Source organism: Alligator mississippiensis, chromosome 10 (assembly GCF_030867095.1).
Source record: "Alligator mississippiensis isolate rAllMis1 chromosome 10, rAllMis1, whole genome shotgun sequence".
Lineage (NCBI taxonomy): Eukaryota > Metazoa > Chordata > Crocodylia > Alligatoridae > Alligator > Alligator mississippiensis.
The window spans coordinates 9,538,668-9,559,607 of NC_081833.1; the positions used below are offsets into that span (position 1 = coordinate 9,538,668).

Genomic DNA, 20,940 nt, shown 5'->3' on the forward strand with positions numbered 1-20,940 from the left:
AGGTCACAGCATTTAATTCTAAATCATTATGTATTTTTTTTTGAAGTAGGATTTTAAAAGTAGGGCTTCAAACAACAAAGTACAGTGATTTATTTTTATCAAGATAATTATATTCAAACGCTTTTTTCTTCATAAATAGTGTATGTATACACTTCTGTCCACTTACCAGTGATTGTTTTCCCCATATCACATCACTTCACTGTACCAGGCACTGCCTATATTTCACTGTAGAATATTGTACACAGTTAAATAAGGAGGGATTTAGCTAAGTCCCTACAGTGAATCCAAGAAGCAGATGCTGTAAGTAGCTTATGAATCAAGCTCTTAGACATATAGATGCATATGATAAGGCCTAGATGACTTAAAAGCACAAGTCCCATTGAAAGCCAGACTACAATTTTAAATAGTTTCTCATCATACGCAGCTTTTATATGGGCACATGGTGCTGAAGACAGTGTTTTGTTTTTTAAAAGGCTACATCTTGCCAACAAGCACACATGGACTTCCATAAAGCACTTTATAGCTATTAGTAGGATTACTTGAAATACTGAAGTGGCCACAAGTACATTCAAAATGAAAGCAGCACCCTAATGCATTATGCTTTCTTGAAATAAATATACAGGTATTATTATAAACAGGAAAACAAACTTGAACATTTTAATGAGTGATGAATGGACAGAAGAGTAATTCTACACTACTGAACAAAAATATAACTGTATACGTGCAATGCTAGCATATATGTTGTACTGATGTAATTACATACACTTTGTTACCCAGTAAAAAATAGAGTTGCAAGCTTTACTAAAAGAAGCTTCAAAACTAAACAGACTAATTATCTATACATCTAAATATATCTTAGGCCAATTTTCAGAGCCTGTAAGACATCTGAGGGAGAAGAGCAGTGCAAAGGAGCTCTAAAGGTGGCCTACCAAGCAGATAAGGATTTCTTCAGGATGGAGTAAATCCACAGGGATATACTCTGCTCTACTCTACCCCTTCACAGTTGCTGGTCAATGATCCCTAGGTGAAAAAATGGCCACAAAGGGTGCCATTTACAGCAACCATGGAACTTCTTTAAGTTGAACCAGGAGCTTAATACAGCTTTAAAGTTGGCTTCATACCTAACTGCACCACTTGTGCTTTATATATCCAGTATAGCTTGGCTCTGAGAAGCATGTCTCAATTTTTTTTTAACCTTGTTGACTGTGCACATTGCTAATTTGTGTAATTATGTGTTCTTACCATTACCCTTATCCACCCATCTTCAAATACCCCCATATGATTATTAAACCCATTTTGCTGACTCTTCCTAAATTAGAGTTTAACTGCTTGAGACAAAGAGTACCTCTAAAGTATGTGTGTACAAATTACTCAGCAAGGAAGCCCAAGCAGGAATTCAAACAAACAGTATCCCAATAGTGGCAACTTTGGTGATAGTGATGCAGATTTAAACAATTATCAAACAACTGTTCTGAAGTTTCAAAACAAATCATCACATGAACAATGTCACTCCTCCTTTTACAGATTGAAATTAAAAAGGGCACTGTTGCATATAAATCAAATCCTTACCCCCGCTTTTCCTGCATTAAGTTCATACTTTAAAACATCAACACAAGGAGAAACCTAACTTAAATGCAAAATATGAATATCCAGAAAAAGCCTATCAGCTATTGGTCTCATTCCCATTCCAAGTTGCATAATTTTGGAAGTTTACCTATTCTGTATGTAATGAAAAATTACACTCACCATTTTTTTGTGCCACTCCTTTAGATCAGGACTTCCAATGAGCCAGAAAACCTGCAGGCAGCAGTATTAATCCCCATGACTGCCAGAGCCACTGTTTCAACACAGCTCCAGAACTCAGGGAGTTAAACACTAGGGCTGTGTGAAACAGCTATGTTTCGATTCGGTTTCAGATTTGGCCAGTTCAGAGGGACAGCGATTCATTTCAGATCGCTGTTCCGTTTCAATTCAGCAGAATCTGTTTCGGAGTTTCAATGCTGTTTCGGTGATTCAGTCTATAATGGGGAATCACTAAAATGCCTACAACTGTGTCATTTCTTGCCTGATTTGGATGAAAATTGCAGGCATGAAGCCTGCCAAGTTTCATGGAGATAGGTGCAGTGGTTTCTGTGAAACTGCACTTCAACCTGTTCAAAGTAAAGCTTGTATTACTTGCTGGCAGCAGCAGCATGCTGTCATCCCGCACACAGATCCAAGGTCCCGCACCCCCTGGGAGGGCTGTGCCAGATTCCAGGGGGCGCGGACCACCGGATTTGCACACGGGATGACAGCCGGCTGGGGCCAGCACCAGCACTGGGTTCTTTCTGGCACTCAGCACAGGCTGAACCAAGCAGACTCAGGTGCTGGTGCTGGCCCCAGCCAGCAGCAGCAGCCTGCTGTCATCCTGCACACAGACCCGGGGGCCCACACCCCCCGGAAGGGATGAGGGGCTGTGCCAGACTCCTCCCAGGGGGTGCAGGCCTCTGGATCTGCATGCGGGATGATAGCAGGTTGCCGTTCCTCCCCCAGAGCAGTAGGATTGGAAGGGACCTCAGGGACAGATCACAGACACTGGCCAGCTACAGGTGTCAATATCAGAGCAGTCCTTTCCCCCCCCTCTTCCCCTCCCTCCTCTTAATTTCTGTTTCCCCGCAAGCCCGCCTCCGAAACTCCAAAATTTTCTGAAACGTTTCGGATAGTTTTGTTTCGTTTCAGAGATGTTTCAGAGCCTTCCGTTTTGTTTTGGATTTGGTGTTCCGGGCACCGAAACGGGCCGAAACACCTCCAAAACGAGACACCTGCTGAAGTTTCACACAGCCCTATTAAACAGTGCTGCAGTTCAGATCCCCTTTCCCCTTCCCACCCATCTTAGTTGCCAGGGATGACAAAAACCACCTGAACTTTGGGGGCAAGGAGGACCCATGCTGAACCAGCAGCTCCAGTATCTGTGGAGATGAACACTGCTGTCACAGGAGCTGCACCATTTGCAATGATGGCCCTGCAGGCCAAGTCCAGCGCACACAGGTGAGTGGTCTCACCAGTGAGAAATGCTGCAGGCTGGATGACCCACCTGTCATGTTTGACACCCTTGCTTAGATCTCAACACTACAAATACATCTTCCTGTATGGATTGTCTTCACGAAAAAATGTAAGTGTGGTTCCTTCAGCAAAAGTGGACAATGCAGTAGGCAGCTTTCCCTAGTGACCATTTTCTTCTTTCTGAAAGTACAGATTTGTCTCCACAGGACTTCCTACATAAGACCTCTCAACCTGGGATTTCTCCATTTCAGCAGACCAGTGAAGCAGTTCGATGGCTGGTATTTTTTCTTTCTTTCTCCAGCCCCCACATTTTTTTTTGGCAAAAACAAAAGGAAGGAGCATTATTCTCACTCCTCCAACAACTGGAACTTTTTTTTGAAGACCTAATGCAGTTTCAAACAGCAAAAGGGATGCTATTTCCAAGTTAATGAAAATTCAATAATAACAAAAACCAACATCAACAAGAACCAACACTACATTAACAAACTGAATAGGGCAAGTTTCTGTCTGGTTTCTGGGAATTATATAATGCATTTTGAAAATATTGATATTTGTTTAAAATGTGATTTTAAACCTGAAATGGACAAGTTAGAAGAATTTATTTCAATTTGTTTAATATTGGAGATATATATAGAAAGGCACTGCATTCTATACATTTTACAATTTTCTAACACCCTCTAAGACGGTGGTTCTCAACCTTTTCTGGACCAGGACCCATATATAAACATTGATGGCCAGTCCTGGCCCAGTGCTGCTCACTCGCTGCCCCCAAGCCCCTAGTGTGTAGGGTGGGCAGGGGGGTGCCTCAAGCAGCCCCTGGCAGGCTGGAACTCTGCAAGAAAAAGCCACGGTTTCCCATGTTTTTCTCCTATAAAGAAAAATCAGTTTTTAAAGTTTGTTTGCTGCCCTTTCAATATATTCTTGTGACCCACTTTTGGGTCATGACCCAGGGTTTGAGAAACACAGCTCTAAAACTCTATTCTGATGAACCGTTACCTATCCATTAACAGTACCCACCCATGTAACTATCATACATATATAATATTTTTTTTAAAGGACTTACTGCCTTCAGGATTTGGCGCAGACAGGATAATGCTGTGTTTTTTCTTAACTTCTTCCACATTTTGTGCAATTTTAGCTATACTATTCCTGAGATCCTCAACCTATATGGAAAGAAAAATATGACAATGAAAGTGCTAGAAAAATTATCTTTCTGAGATTAAAAAATGTAACTGTAAGTGTAAGAATCTTAGGTGTGAAAGAATAACCAGAAAAAGACTGGATCTTCAAAAGTAAGGAACCGAAATACCTTAAACCATAAGATGAAACAAACAAACGAACAAAATCAGAATGCTGTAGATGGTTAAATTACACACCAAAATTGTAGGGCATCATGTTACAACATGCAGAAAGCATTTCTACACAAGTGAAGATGTTTTTTTCCCCAGACTGAAAGCACATTAGTGTCCCAATGCCAGCAAAGGAAAACCCTTTTCTGTCATATGTAGGCTTGGCAGAATTAAATTTTTTAAAATTTTGACACATAATATCAATGTTTATTTTTAACCATATATTTGGATTGTTATTTATTTAAATTTTCCGGATTACATGAAATTAGGGCTGTGGGGGGCAGACAAATTATTAATGACCCGCCAGATGTTCAAGTATACTATTATTATAGTGCAGTTTAACTGTCTGTGTTGGCTACAAAGAACCAACTCTCGAGATCACAATAAATTCTAGTTTACGGGATGTGAAGTTACCAATAAAATCATAAATGCAAACTTTGAGTTACGAGTGGTACTGGTCACCTTAACACACACACACACACACATACACTCACTCATTCAAACCCATGTAATATAGTGTATAGTAGCTGCTGTAGTGATTGTGAGAGCACTGGTGTTAGTATATCTACCTATCCAAAGTTCTGGATTCTGCTGTTGATGGTCAGCTTCCTTCAAGGCAATGTCTTCTCCAAAAGGGGGGTCACACTTCACTGCCTTTTATCCCTTTCTGGCAGACTTGTGTGATCCCCCAACATCATCCTGGCTGCCCAATCTGGAAGTCACTGTCTCATGTGGGTCTTGAGTAGTGCATGACAGCTGTTAGTCACAGGAGTCTCTGCCTGCTGGTACCTAAAGTTTCGGGACTCCACCCTTGACTTGACTGACTCAATAGCTGTATTGTCACGGGTTACAAGAATAGTCAATAGGGTGGGTGCTCAGTTCCAGGAATCAGTTCCTTGGCAAGATTAGCCTAAAATGGCTTGTAGAGTTTTCTAATGGTAAGTTCCTCTGACCAGTCTTGGTTTGTCATTCATACTGGCATTCACTCAGGGACCAGCCCAATATAGCAGATTTTATCACTTTACATGTACAATTTCAATGCAGTTTTAAACAATGGTCCAGGGTATTTTATTCTATAAGGAGTACATACCTTAAGGGTTTAAAAGTATAAAATATAAAGCATCATGGTAAAAATGAGACAGATGAAATATAAAAATGTACTGCGAGGTAGTGAGGATCAAAGGCTACTAGGGACAGTGAGTGAGTTAGGTTAGCACCAGGATATATTAACAATTTTGAAGGAAGCTTGTTCATGGCAAAGTGGAGATGCAGTAACTTCAAACTAGTGTTCCTTGTGCAAGGCAACTAGTTCAAAGTGATGGAACTACATATGATAATCATGAAAGCCTGGGTGGACCAAGCTGGGGCTCCAGAACTTCCACATTAGAGTAGACCTTCATGGGACTGCAAGGAGATCTTGCCCCAAACCCTTAGCCAGAACACAATCAAGGTCAAAAGCAGTTTGCAACTTCCACCTTATATCTTGAAAATTGCTACCTTAAACCACAATAAGCCATGCCTAACCAATTAGGGGTTTGCAAGTCAAACTTCTGTACTATTACTTTAGGGGTCTGTGAAGCCATCAATTTGGTTTATTCAAATCCATGACCACTAGTTAACGTGACCAAAATAAAAAGTGGGCTTTGCAAAAACGGCCTAAGTATAGTTGGGAAAAAGCCAATGCCTACATTTCACGCACCTCCTTGTGGTATCACTCACAAAAGGGACTGTTCTGTAAGCCTCATAAAACTCTTCAGAAAATCCCTGCAAAAGGTTTAGTTGCACAAAGTCATAATGCTAGGAGAGTGCACATTTGGCAGACTGAAGAAAAATACAATCATCTGCAAAACCGGTTTGATCCATACTACTGTGGATACTGTACAATATCTGCAAGGATAAGCATGATCATTTTTCCTAAGAGCAGGCTCAAAACATTCAGGCTTGTAGGCCCAGTACAGGGAACCAAGCAGTGCACCAATTATCACTAGAATTGGGTCTAAATAGGTGAAGTATGGGATTCTCTGTGTGCCCACATTCTTTATTACAGGGTAACTGATATACATGAGATGTTATACTGTGCATCACTACCAAGAAACCTGGTTTTCCCTGATAAAAATTAAAAAAAATAAATAAAAATCACAAATTCTCTGATAAAAAAATTGCAAATTTTCTGATTAAAACCCCCAAAACCTGTGATTAAAATGAAAGGCCCCCCACAGCCCCCCTGGTGCCCCTTACTTCCCCCCACAGCCCCCCAGTCCTGCCAGTGCCCCTCACTCCCCCCACAATCCCCCTGCCCTGCTGGTGCCCCTTGCCCCCCACCCACAGCTCCTGCTCCAGCACCCCCAGCCCTGCTAGAGGGGGAGCCCCCAACTGCCAGGGCTACAGGGTCAGGGACCTGGGTCTGCAGCCCCCTGCCCATGGCAGGAGATGGCGGCTGCTGCAGCAGAGCCTGGCTCCCCCCTTGCTGCCTGCTAGCTGTGGGCTTGGGCAGGGGTGGGAGTACTCCCTTGCCATGGCACACATTTCCAGGGGGCTAGGGGACCCGTGCTCCCCACATCTGTGCATGGGGTGGAGGTTGCACACTGCAGGTTCCTGCCCTACTGCCCTCCCCTGGTGCCTCCACAGCCCAGCGTGTGTGACCTAGTGCTCCAGAAAACAGTGCAGCCATGCAGGAAGCTGCCTGCTGCTGCAAGCTCCGCACTGCCATGGCAAGGCATCCCAAGCAATACAGGGTTGCACACAGAGTACACAGGCAGCGCAGAGTTCACAGAAGCAGAAAGCTTCCTGCACAGCTCCACTATACCTGGCAGTGCTTGGTCACACATGCTGGGCTGCAGAGGCCCCGGGGGAGGGCTGCAGGGCAGGAAACATGAGCTTGAAGCAGGTAACCCACCCCGCCCCGTGCATTGATCGAAGCTGCACAGGTCCCTCTGCCCCCTGGGAACGCACACAGAAGTGGAGAGCACTTCCACCCCCAAAGCCTAGGCAGCCCACACTGTGCACAGATCTGGGGGCACAGGTCCCCCCTCCCCCACTGGGAGTGCACACAACAGAAGGGAGCAGCCCCTCCCAACCTGCCCTGCCCCCATCCCATGCACAGATCTGGGGGTACAGAGTCTCCCTGCCCCCCTGGGAGTGCAAGTAACAGCAGGGAGCCAGCCCCAGCCCCCCTCCCGGATGAGCCACCCACGGCCCCATCCCACTCCCCGCCAGGGCCCTGCAGCCACACATTGCAGCCCTGGGCCTCAAACCCTAAGCACTGCCCAGCTGGGCAGGAGCTCCAGTCCAACTCCCTCCCTCACTATGGGAGCCTCTATCCCCCTGCTCCCCTCAACTTACCTGCGGGAGCTACTCTCCAGGCTGCCTGGTGGCCAGATGCACATGGCGCCCACTGCCTGACCACACTCCTCCCACTTCCTCCCAGCCCCTTGCAGGATGCCAGTCTGCAGAGGGCTTGTTGCAAAACTGCAAAATCCGCGGGTTTCTCCAGTAAAATGAGTAATCTGCATTTGCCTCTAGTACCAGGTAAAATCTGCAGTTTACTCCATTTTTTCCATGGGAAACGGAAAACCCGGATCCCTGATCATTACATACATTACACAAATGACTATGATTATTTCTATTTGATATTGCAAGTGAATCTTTACTTCAATGGAAGCTTTGGTTATAATTCGGATTCCTTTCTTTCAGAAAGCACTCACAGTAACCACTGTTTTATAACCAAATACATTTATTAACAAAGCAAAAATAGCATTAAAATAGAGACTTAAAAAAAATTATAAGCATACTAGTTTCCTTCAACATACAAAGAAAACTCTAAGTGCAAAACTATGCCAGTTAAAGTGCAAGCAAAACATCTTCACTAATAATAGAACTGGGTATCAGGCGTGAGCTCCTTACATCAGAAACACTGGAGTGAATCGAAGTGGCAATTTCTGGAATAATTTACAGCCCACCCAGCCCTGAATACTTCAGTGGCTGTAAGAGTCCAGCACTTATGCTGCTGCAGCTGGGGCTGCAGTTTGGTGGGCTGTGCTTGGTCCTACTCCTCATTCTGTTGCTCAAAAAAATGCATGACCATTCTCTTCCTCCTTGATTTTGTCGCTCTCATGTCCCACTCTTCTTCCTTACTAAGTAGTTTAGGCTGACTTGTGAGTGTCATACAAGGGGCCTTTTTCAATTGTCTTCAGGCTTGTTCAACAGTCTTGAGTGGATGTCTTTGGGCAGCAGAGATGGAAGGGCCTGCCAAGAAAAAACATATTTTCTCCATGTTCTGTGTCACTACAAGGCCAGTTTTACACATAGTCTGTATGCTTTCGTTCTATCTTTATGCACCAACCTGTTCAGAAGCCCCTGCTAGCTACCTAGCCAAACCAGAGGCAGTATGGCAACAGTTTCAGATGTAATCAGTTTTTAGAAAATTAAAACTTTTTGGGACCTAGATGAGGAGACAGGAAATCAAAGCAAAGGTCCTTTACTAGTATTGTTTTCAAACATATTTCAGCAGGGGGAAGCCCTAATATATTAACCTGCTCAAAGTCCCAGAATGGAAGAGGAAGAAACTCTTTTGGGCTAGTGATGGATTCCATCTCTATGTGCCAATGAAATCTTTTTGTCACTTGCTAACTGAATGGCACGTCAAGAAGAGGAGAGAGTTGGCAAGTCAGAGGCAGCCATTGGACATCTGCCCTGCCCAGGAATCTCAGTGGCCAGCAGAGTTCCTTCTACATAAAACAATTCAGAAACATTAACTAGCAGGAATAGAGGAAAATTTGAGCAAACATTAAGATATAAACTAGGATGCAAAGACTTGCTAGGCCTGGATTTGAATGCGCTGCCCTCCTAAAGACTATGCCAGAAACAGACAGGACTAAATGGAGATGTTCTCCAAAGACTTTAATATAACCACTGGGATTTACCAAGGCTGAGCTAGGACCATTTTTTAATGTGAATAGTGGCATTAATGGCTGCACCCAGATGGGCACGGACATGAGGTATGTGGCGCTGCAGACCTATCTGCTATCTTGCAGGACCGGGGGGAGGAGGAGGAGGATGGGGAAGGGGTTTGGCCCTGGAAGAGCCCGGGGTCAAAAAACCCATGGCAAAAAAGTGGGGCGGCACACATGGCAGCAGTGGGTGCCACCCAAAACCACAGCCTGGCTGGCCAGAGCCACACTCTTGCTGCGGGCTGAGATCCCAGCTGCAGGAGTGCCATGGCTGTAGCTCCTGAGGCCCCCAGAACCCCAGGTAAGGCTGCTGGGGTTACAAGGTGTGCAGCACAAGGTGTGCCACCACTACTTGTCCCCAGGGAAACAAACGTCTTCATTCATGTGGACGCAGCCAATCTGTCTATTCATGTGGCAACTGCAAACAGTGCAGTATCCATATTATTTACATATGCTCACTAGTCTTTGCTAAACCTATGATTATGATTTTTTAGAAATAAAGTGTTATCTTATTAATAACACCATTATTTGCATTTTTCCCCCCCATGTTGAAAACCATCTTGGATTACACATGGAGGGATGGCTACCAAAGCAGCATGGTTACCACCCTCCAACTCCAAATGCACATTATCCTTTGAAATCATTTTATTATTCATAACTCTAAAACTCATCCCACTTATACTATAATTTCCCTATAACAAAGATGGAAGCCCCACTTACCCAGCTGCAGTTCCAGTGCCACTTCCTGTCCAGGATGCTACCTGGGCCCATCCCCAAACATATCCTTAAAATATGGCCCCAAGATGCTCATTAGACCATTCAAGCATATAGCCTGTTCCACGGCCATTTCCAGCACCAGAATTGTTCCTGCAACTGTGTGCGCTCTTCTGTCAAGAGATTCCTCTGGTCCCGTCCTGTCTTCCTTTGGTCTAGGAATTATACCATTCCTGCTCAGATCTGTCATGCATGACCAGATGCTCCATACTTGGGGTGTGAATGACTCAGACAAATTCTGTATTGTACTGACAGGTAGATGAATTGCTGGACTTAACAGTCTTTGCCTTAAGGTACTTGGATCTTTCAGTTTTGAAATACTTACACTCTACCACAGTTTGCTTGAGTAGGCGACTTCCGATGCACAGGAGCTGAGTACAAAATGATTAATTAGAAGGACCAGAATAGCACAGGCCTTGGGAATTGTAAGAAGGTAAAAAGCTATCTAAACTCCAACGCAGCCACACAAGCTTATCCTTACTGCATCCTTATTGCAAAGCAAGGTGGGGAGGGGAGGGAGGGTTAAAGCCTGCCTAAAAACAAAACACTGGCTTTTGACCCATGCCTGCCCCAGTGCAAGCAAGGGCTCATAGCATGAAAGCCCAAATGTAATTGGTCTTTATGTGGCTGCATGACAGGAAAGTTTAGGCTAAAACATATAAAGAACCTGTAGTAAATCCAACAATGTAGATATGCCCTTATACAATATATGAAGATCAGCAGAGATCAGCAGCTATTTTTCAGAACGAATCATTCCAATACCCCCATACTGGTATCATGCAGTGAACTACATTATGCAGGTGGTTATTTCTGTGTAGCATCTAGTGGTAAGCACTGCTGACACAGGATACTGGGTCATAGAGTCATTTCTATTAAAATATTAATTAGAGTAATTTCTATTAAAATATACTTCTGTCCCTAAAACATGCTGAAATGAAGGCAAAACAAATGGGAATTACTTTGTTCCTATCAGACAATTAGGACATTTGGGGTGAAAGTATTTTCTTTGAACTGACTATTTCAAAGCTGTTGCTTTTCAGTATATATTAAGGAAGTGGAAACCCTGCAAAATTACTGATAAACTAATCAAATTCCATCGAGAGTTTACTCACTCTCCAGCTGAGGTCCCATTTCATGACAACATTCCTATGGAGGTCAGCAGCTGGCACTTCCTTAAAGGTAAGGACAAGCTTAAACTGTGTGGCACATGCTGTTCTGAAAAAGGCAAACTTCACATTTAAAAAACATTAAGATTCAAGCACCAAGTTGCAAAATGATTTGTCAAGCATCCCCTCTTGTATTCTGCTGTAATTTAAGAAATGATGGGGCAAAAGTTGATTAGCACATAAAAAGGAGGAAACACCTTCCTGTTAAAAAAGTAACCCTCTTCAGCATTATATATTTGTCACAGTGTGGTTCTTATGGAACTTTCATAAAGAACAAAATCCTTGATAGCTTTGCATCCAGCTAGGTCTTTCCTCAAAACATGCACAATCATAGTTGCCCTAGTTTATTAATTGCAGTAGTGGTGCCTAGATGCCATGACAGTGGGCATAACATAGAAGCATAAGTACTCAATGAAAGCTGTTATAGAAAAATCACCATCATAAATACAACTCAATAACACTTTATTTTAACCACAGTCACTGGTACGTAATTGGAAAATTACTGGTAAAAGATGCAGGAGAGCAGGTCTAAGGTTAACAGGCACACAATTTTTGCTGAAAATGACAATAAAACAGAATTTAGATTCTACCTTTCTACAAACATTATCCATCATTTTTAAAGCCTCACAATTAAAGTAATTTAAATTAAAGCTGGATTTTTGCTCAGGATTTCTTTAAAGTCTGACACCATAAAGGATGCAGGCAGAGTGGCAGCAACGCAGGAACAGGAATTGCACGGGTAAAGTGCAGCTGAGAGCATGCCAGAGATCATTAAAATGCTACGTAGAGAACTTCTCTTAATGACTGGGTTATGTCCAGAGTATCTTTGCCTGAACCAGCATCTAAATAAAGCCTTGCGGCTACCCAACTGATAAAACCAGGGGTAGGCAACGCTTTTTGGCCAGAGTGCTGAAAAAAAAACACATCTACCTTAGAAGGTGCCGGAGTGCCACATGCCAGAGCAGCTGTTTGCAGCCTCCCGGCTGTAGCCGGCCTACAGAGCCCAGTCTCCTTGCAGCAGGACTTGCAGCCTCCCAGCCGCCTGCTGGGAGCAGCCTGGGCTCCGTGGCTGGAAGCAGCTGCTTACAGCCCTGGCTGGCAGTGGTGTGCTGAGCAAAATGGCCTTGCGTGCCATGCTCGGCATGTGTGCCAGGGGTCGCTGAGCCCTGGATTAAATCATCACAACAATAAATGCTCAGACCCATTCAATCTGAGCTGGCTTTGAAACAGTTCATTACTTGGGTAGGAAAAACAAATGTTAATATTCCTCCTTAATTAGGCTTTATTTTTTTGAGCAATTTTAGTGTTTACTTTGCTGAAAGGACCTTTTGTACTGGCACACAACAATGCTTTTTAAGGAGTCACATGAAATTACATGTGGATGGACACTGCCACCTCCTCCCCTCTACATGCAATGTAATGGCCTCTTGTTTATATGAACTACCTGAAGATACAAAACAATAGGGACCCGCCAGATGTTCAAGTTCCAGTCGTAATCTTAGTTATAACTATTTGTCACAACCCAAAATTTTGATTTGTTGTTTGTGTGCGCTTCGGCAACACTAAATTATGTTCCCGTTAAAATTACAGTTTCCTTGCACGGTGGAGTTCTCTGCTGCGGGAGAGAACTCTGGTGCAACGGGGGATTTCCCGCCTATTTGCAGCTTCTTTGCATTGTGCATTTCTTTTGCATCTCAGGGATGCACGGTGCAAAGGAGTTCCCGCCATTTGTATTTAGATGCGCGCCACATTATTGGCCGGTTCTAAATGTAGGCACACGTGGCGGCTAGCTATTGGCTTGCTAGCCGTACAAAAGGCTTGCGTAGTTTCCGCCCAAGTGGGAGAGAGAGGAAAACTGGAGAGAGACAGAACTCGCCAGGAGGAGGAGACTTCGCGCTGTGTGAAGATCTCCAAGCGATGTGGACCCTTGCAGACCCAATGTGCCTCTCTTAAGCAGGCAACGGAGGTCTAAACAGCCTCTGGCCTCTCCCCGTCGCCGAGCGCAATCCTAGACGTATCCCTATCCTTTGAACCCAATTTTTGAACCCACGGAGTCTTAACAGCTCCTGGGCCAGGGAACCGAACCCAATTTTCGAACCCACGGAGTCTTAACAGCTCCGGGGAACCTGGGAACCAAACCCACGGAGCTTCAGCAACTTCGTGAGGAAAGAATTGCAGAACCCACGGAGCCTAAACCACTCCGGGGTCAAAGAACTGAGTTTGTCAGAGTCCTCCAATAAGGACTCAAGCGGAGCTGCACCTGGAAAGCTGTCCAGCCTACACCGCAACCATCTTGGGTGTAAGTAAATAATCTTTTCAATCAACCACTACGCCTCCGTGACTAATTCTAGCTTGCGCGTACCAAACCGCCCTGCGGTTTTCTCCAGCCCCGCGTGCCCAGGCTGCTGGCCACAGTCCGCATGCGCAAAGACGGGCCTAGCTCGCCCCTGGCCCACACACTATTCATTGCTTTACTTTTACATAGTGCTTCTAGAGAAAGTATTAGAAGATTGCACTAGACTCATTTTAGTTGGAAGCTCTGAAGTTTAAGGCAAATTCTACTGTAAGTTTTGCTATTTATTTCCATTGGTGTACAGTTGTTTTAACCATCACCGTATACCCTGTAATTTCTTCAGTATTCTATTTTTATTTAATCCACAATACCAATGTAAACATGTTACTTCAAGTCTTCCCTTTATTACTCTTCACATCCTACAGAACAATACACTTCAGACATGACACTGGCTGTACAAAATCCAAACACAATTTGGGATCAATTGAATTAAGTTTCTAGTTAAAAGACACCTTGTCTAGGTATCCATGTGTTGCCACAGAGTTACTGAAGGCATCCTTTTCTGGTTTTACAGCATCTATATCACAGACAGTCTTGCAATTCCCTAGACAGCATCTTCTGGAGTAAACACCAGACTACTCAATGTGAAGAGGAAGTTGCGGGAGTGCTTTTTTATGACTTGCAGAGCATGCATGTTCACTTCTTAACAAAAAGAAAACTACCAATTCCCTTCGTCATGTCACTGAACACATTTCTCCAGTAAATCCTGGATCATTTGTATCCAGGTGGTTTACAACCCACTTATTTCATGGTGGGTTACCACTTTAGGATGAGCTGCCCAGTTAACAGCTACGGCTTTTATCGTTTCAAAAGCTGCTGCTTCTCCACTCAGCTGCAACTCATGAACGAGCCCATGCAAGTGACTGGAAAAGCAGCACCCTCTGACATCAGAATCTCAGTAAACAGCTGGAGCGCCTCAGAGAGGTTTTCTGGAAGAATCCTTTCATTTGGCAACTATAGATATAAGTTTCTGGATAGTCTTAAAAAACATTTGTGTATGTGGATTTATTTGTTTTAAAGATCAACTTTTTTTAAGCTGAAGCTTCCTTTTTAGCAAATCCCTTACAATGCATTACTACTTCTAATGCTAATGTCTTGAAAAAAGAATCCAGTGAACATGTGAATAATCTTTAAGGACGTATGTTTTAGCAGCAGATGTGATTTAAGAATTAGTAGTGGAACATGTTGGTGTACAATTTATTTTAATATTAGATGTATAAATTTTTAAGGGTTTCTTTAACCCTTCAATAAATTAACAGTAAAACTGATTTTCTGGAGCTTTAATCCCATCTATATCACAGTAAATGTGACAGTGAAGCTAATGTTAGATGTAAACAGGGATCCTAATTTTCCATTCACCATGGAATCCATGTTTTTCCCATAACCTACTGGAAACATGGTGACATTTTCTAGTTCACTATTAATAAAAGTTAATATAACATCAGTGCCATCTATTGGTAGGAGGTCATACTACCAACCATTTGATCCAACTGTGGTTTAAACAGTGTTACTGGCTATTATTTATGCTGGTGAATTTTCTGCAACAGCTTTCACCGAGTACTCATGCTTCTATGTTATGCCCACTGGCACGGCATCTAGGCACCACTACTGCAATTATAAATAGATTCATAGATTCATAGACATTAGGGCTGGAAGGGACCTCGGAAGATCAAGTCCAGCCCCCCGCCCGAAGGGCAGGAAGTCAGCTGGAGTCATAGGATCCCAGCAAGATAAGCATCCAATTTTTTCTTGAAGGTGTTCAATGTAGGTGCTTGAACCACCTCCGATGGCAGGCTGTTCCAGACCTTGGGGGCTCGGATAGTAAAGAAATTCTTCCTTATGTCCAGCCTGAAACAGTGTTGCAGTAGTTTATAACCATTCGACCTCATCATCCCTTGGGGCGCTCTGGTGAACAAACGTTCCCCCAGATACTGATGGTCACCCCTGATAAACTTGTAGGTGGCCATCAGATCACCCCTGAGCCTGTGCTTTTCCAGGCTAAAAAGCCCCATAGCTCTCAGACTCTTGTCGTAACGTCTGTTTTCCTGACCTCTGATCATGCGCGTGGCTCTTCTCTGGACTCTCTCAAGCTTCTCCACATCCTTTTTGAATTGTGGAGCCCAAAACTGGATGCAGTACTCCAGCTGCAGCCTCACCAAGGCCGAGTACAAGGGGAGAACGACGTCCCGGGATTTGCTTGAGAAGCATCTATGGATAAACTGGAGCAATAATGATTGTGCAAGTTTTGAGGAAAGAACTAGCTGGATGCAAGACTGTCCAGGATGTTACATTCTTCATGTAACTTCCATAAGAACCATACTGGTAGGTAGGTAAGAAAAGGGCAATACCGTTTACAAACATGATATCTAAATATTCTCTCTCCATTATAGATTAAAATATCAAACACAAGATCAAGTATCTTTAATAAAATGAAAATCTGATATTTTAAGGAACAGGCAAACCAGCTTCAAAAAGAATACTACAATGGCATAAAATTGTATACTGAAATGCCTTCTACAATGCTGAATATACTCTCCAAATCTCAGTCAAAATAACTGAATCGATCACAAAGATCATATTTCATGTTTCACTGTACAAATCACACTACTAAAGTATGGAACCAGGTCTTAGATCTGAACAATAGTCTACTGATCAGGAGGTCTTTTAGGTTTTATTTTTAAAGTGTCTTGGCAGTATTTAAAAGCTAAACATAATGTTTTTACAATAATAGTTCACAGCTTCACTAGTTTTTAATATTTTTTTAAAAGCTTCCTAGAAATTGAAACTGCACACTAGCTACAAGCTTGAAGCTCATGCAGCGCTGCCTAATTTTGCTATACGAAAATTGTGATATAGATAGGATTAAATCTCCAGAAGATCAGTTTTGTGTCGTTCTCATGACTAAAAGGAAACAGGATACAATCTGACACAGAGGAAGTGACTTTACTGCGTACAATTGTTCCTACAACAAAGTTAACATATGGAGGAAGCGGTCATTTACACAAAAAAAAAAAACTGTCCTGAGGGTATGAGTTTGTTTGTTTTAGGAAAAAAAAATATCTAAAAAATTGAAAAGACTGGGTAGTTTTCAAGAAAACATGTTCTGGTACAGGCAGTAAGCAAACCAGCCATGATGAACCAACCATGACACAGTTCATAAATTCTGATCTTGGGTGATCTAAAGGTCTTCTCTAGTCAGTCCAGCTGTAAATACGTACCTGCTCATTTGGGCTCGAGAGACAAAAGGTGTCTAGGTATGATGCCAGCCACATGACTCCATTGTGTGCCACTGGCTACAAGAACCACAGTGTCTTAGTCATGGCTAGTCCAAGGGACTGCTAAAAGCAGCTTGAGCTTTGACCTTTATTCTGATGAACGCGCACGCTATGTAAACTCCACAGAAAAATTATTTATGTAGACACAATAGCATCAAGAGGACACAAGTCTTTTTAGCTATGTGGTTAGTTACTTTGATGCAATATATGTTTATACAAGGTAGGAAGAGAAGAAATCAAAGAAAAATATCCCATAATGCAAATGAGATTTAATGTGTGACCCTAAATAGCTCCGAACAGACTGTTCTCCAAGAGATGAGAACCTCTGACAAATATGGCCTAAACAAGACTGAAGGATGCATGTGCCTCAGGCCCCTCCCTCTACTGTGTACAAGAAGAGACACAGCTATAGCTCTACCTCTGAATTTTAAGCGATAATATGCATTAGTAATACTAGTAATAGTATTTCATACAGATTTTTTATCAGCCTTTCATCAGAAGTGGGTTTTTAGAAAACAGCTGACTAAAGTGAACTGAGATTCTGAGAGGGCATCTGATCAACCAAACGCAGGACGAAGATATTGTTTGGCAGTCGTTGATCCTTCCAGATCATGGTGTATGTGCGAGACGTCACCCAGACCTTCAAAGCATAGGCCTTGGCAGGAGCTTTGGAGGAGCAGAGGCTACCCCAGTAGGGCTGTGCGACGCTTTGGGTGCTGATTCAATTCGGAGGAGATTCAGCCAAATCTCTGAATCCGAATCGAATTGGGAGACCAATGAAAAGGTTCGAATCAATTCGGAAAAAGATTCGGATATTCAGGTACTCCCCATTTGCCACTACAGGGAGCTGGACCCGCGCTCTATGCTGGTAAGTAGGGGGCCGGGGGGGTGGAGGGGGAGGAGGAGGGAAGAAACCATGAGGGGACCCCCACCAGGCCCCATCCCCTGCCTGCTCCCCCAGCCCTCCTGAGTGTCACCCTCCCGACCCTGGCCCACTCTCCTAGCCCCATCAATGGCTGCCCTGCCTGGCCCTAGCATCTCTTTAAAATAAACAACGTCCCGCACTCACCAGCTGCAGCAGCAGCCGTCAGGGGTTCTGGGGGCTCGTAGTAGAGCCCCCCGTGCAGTGCAGGGCAGTGGGGATAACCCCCCCACCTGGCAGGAGCCAGTGAGCACAGGGCTTTAAAAAAAAAAAAAAGAGCCGGGACACTGGGGCTAGGAGAGCAGACAGGGGATGGGGCCTGTGTGATTCAGAGATGGGGCCAAAGCAGATTCAGCTAAACCGATTTGGAACAGTGATTTGAATCACTGAATCGAATCACTGTCCTTCGAATTGGCCAAATCCAAATCCAAAGTAAATACTGGCCACTTCGCACAGGCCTACTGCCCAGACCTTCCATGCCCCCTTTTGGCCACTGAGACAGAATCCAAAAGCCACGCTGAATCCAGATGTTTGGTGCCTCCATGGCGGTATTTGTATAAGCATCCAGGAATTCAACCCGGGCCTCCTGTGTGGCAGACAAGGATTCTACCGCTGAACCACAGAGGACTCCAAGAAGATGACATTTGTGGAAAAAAAGTAAAAGGTATTATCAAAGATGGAATCAGCAGCAGAAAATAGAAACATATATATATATATATATATATATATATATATATACACACACACACACACACATATATATATATATATATACATATATACACACGGTAAAAAAGATATACAAAGAAACCAGCCAGGCTTAGGTCTTGAATGCACGGACAAAAAGGCTAAACATGCAGCGGAAAGAAGCAACAGTAGGATGATTTATATGATGTTGTGTAAGGGGGAAATAAGCAGACAAACAAAAGAGAGATTAGTTTGAATAAAAGACAAAACAAAACATTAAAATTGCTTTTTAATAGAAATTCCAAGCGACTTTAGACCATAAATTGGGCAGCACCTTAGAATCCAATACTAGATACAAAGTACCTTCAGCGTCTGGGCTTAATTGTGATAAAGTTTTATAACCCAATTTGCAATTTGAACTCTACATTACCAATATTAACAGCAAGTATGTGTGTTTGATTGAATACTTGCCCAGCATAAAGCACATTTTTAAAAGACAGGAATCTCCGAGAAGGAAATGTTTTTCATTAATTGAGGAAGCCGGTCACATATTTAAATACACAGGGCACATTAAGATGACTTAAACATGCTTTCTGGTGGGCAGACACACATGTAAGACAAATGCAAGATACAACTAGATTTTCAGCATGCAAAATTAATAAACAGAGTACTTGGACTCAGTTTCACCAATGAAATCAAGTAATCTAATAAAGAAAAAAAAGAATAGTTATCTTGTCATAGAATAACAAAAGTAGGGACAGTTTGAATGCCTAACAGCTTAAATACTGCAAAATTGGGGGGTTTTGGGGCGGGGGGGTGGGGTTATATTCACAAGCAGAACGTCACGCAGCAAAGAGTTAACACATCTATCTTTTAAAACTCGAGAGTGGGAAAAGCAGCAAGAACGCTGCCATGATAGATGTACGGGGTTGAGATGCACCATGGTTTTTTGTGTTCTAACAAATATTTCTCTAGGTATGACTTGACAAAGCTGACAGACCAAAAAAAAAAAAAAAGCTTACGTTTTAAAATCAAAAGAAACTGAGAAAACTTACAGAACATGATGTAAATAAGTCAAAACTTTGTTAAATAGGATCACACACTGAAGTGATGAGCATTAGAAAAACTCATGTCTTTTGCACTTGTTTTACCTGCTGGAAGAATTCATCCATAAAATGGTCTTTTTCAACAACAATAGTTGATTCTCCATCTTCTCCATTTTTTTTGCACTGTAAAACCAAAACAAGTTACTCAATGTTAAACAAGTCTGCAAAACGAAGCACAGATCTATGTTCTGAAATAGAAAAGTAACAAATTGCTTTTAGACACATTTAGCATCAGGCACAGTAAAGTTATGCCTGACAGAAAGCAACGATTTGGTCCTCTTTACTCTTTCCTTTTTTTCTACTTTCTTCCCTTCCTATTTTCACCACCCCATTCTGCCCTCCCCCATTGTGGTTTACCTCTTCCTTCCCGTCTCCCTGCCTCTTCCTCTGGTCTACTATTTTTTTTTATTTTTTTTTTTTACTCCTCTTTACAAGACACAACTTTCTTCATGTTTCTAAACCCTCACCATAAGAACCAATACATACTAAAACAATCCAGTAAAAATTCTGCACTACTGATTTTCTGTATAAACAAGAATTTTTTCTTACTAAAATTAAGTAATGGCAAGATGTAATGAAATAACTTTTCTTGCAATACAAATAATGGGAAAAGTCACGTCAAAAACTTCCTATGTAAGAGGCAAGTATTTCTTTTACTGTACCTACTACATAGTTAGTCTAGCTTTTCAACGCAAGACTTTCTTCCTCAGGTCTCTGATCACAGGAACCAGACACAGGATGGTCCACTAAAAAACAGCACCGTAAGAAATCCTTGCTTCTCGTATGATTTCTGGACCATCACCACTACAACGTCGCTCTTACACTATAAAATTTCCTGTGCTGTCATACAAGGATTAGAATTCCATAATTTTCCCCCAGCAACCCATAAATTTTGAACTGCTTAAAAAACTGTTATTGGCTCAAATATCACACACTTATTTGATTTAATTTGCCTAGTAACACCTGGCAAATAAGTTAAACAGTCAACGGCAAAATGTTATTACAGCCCCGGTTGCAAACACTTACATACATACTTCATTTTACTGATTTCAATGGGATTATCTATAACAGCAGTGAAAATGTTGTTCCTGATCCTGCAAACACCTATGCATATGCTTTATCATTTAACTTCTTAAAACGCTCAACGTCAAAATACACAACGGCTCCATAAATGCTATATTTGAATACCACCAAAGAGATGACAGTTAAGAGAAACTGGGGCGGGGGGGAGGCGCAAATCAGGAGGCGTGAAGTTTGTTCGGGAAGAGTCCTAAAGCTAATTATAAAATATGGAAAAATTTGGCAAGGATATTTCCA

The 20,940-nt window shown here is 42.8% G+C and overlaps 1 protein-coding gene across 3 annotated transcripts in view; it reads right to left on the minus strand.

Annotated features, from left to right (window-relative positions):
* STX2 (syntaxin 2) overlaps positions 1–20,940 on the minus strand; it is a 47,373-nt gene that overhangs the window by 16,117 nt on the left and 10,316 nt on the right. For all 3 annotated transcript variants that reach the window (XM_019486665.1, XM_014598555.3, XM_019486664.1), the window contains exons 2-3: positions 19,669–19,746; positions 4,106–4,205 (exon numbers count right to left, since the gene is read on the minus strand). In XM_019486665.1, coding sequence (XP_019342210.1) covers positions 4,106–4,205; positions 19,669–19,746 — 178 coding nt within the window. The remainder of the gene's footprint in view (positions 1–4,105; positions 4,206–19,668; positions 19,747–20,940) is intronic.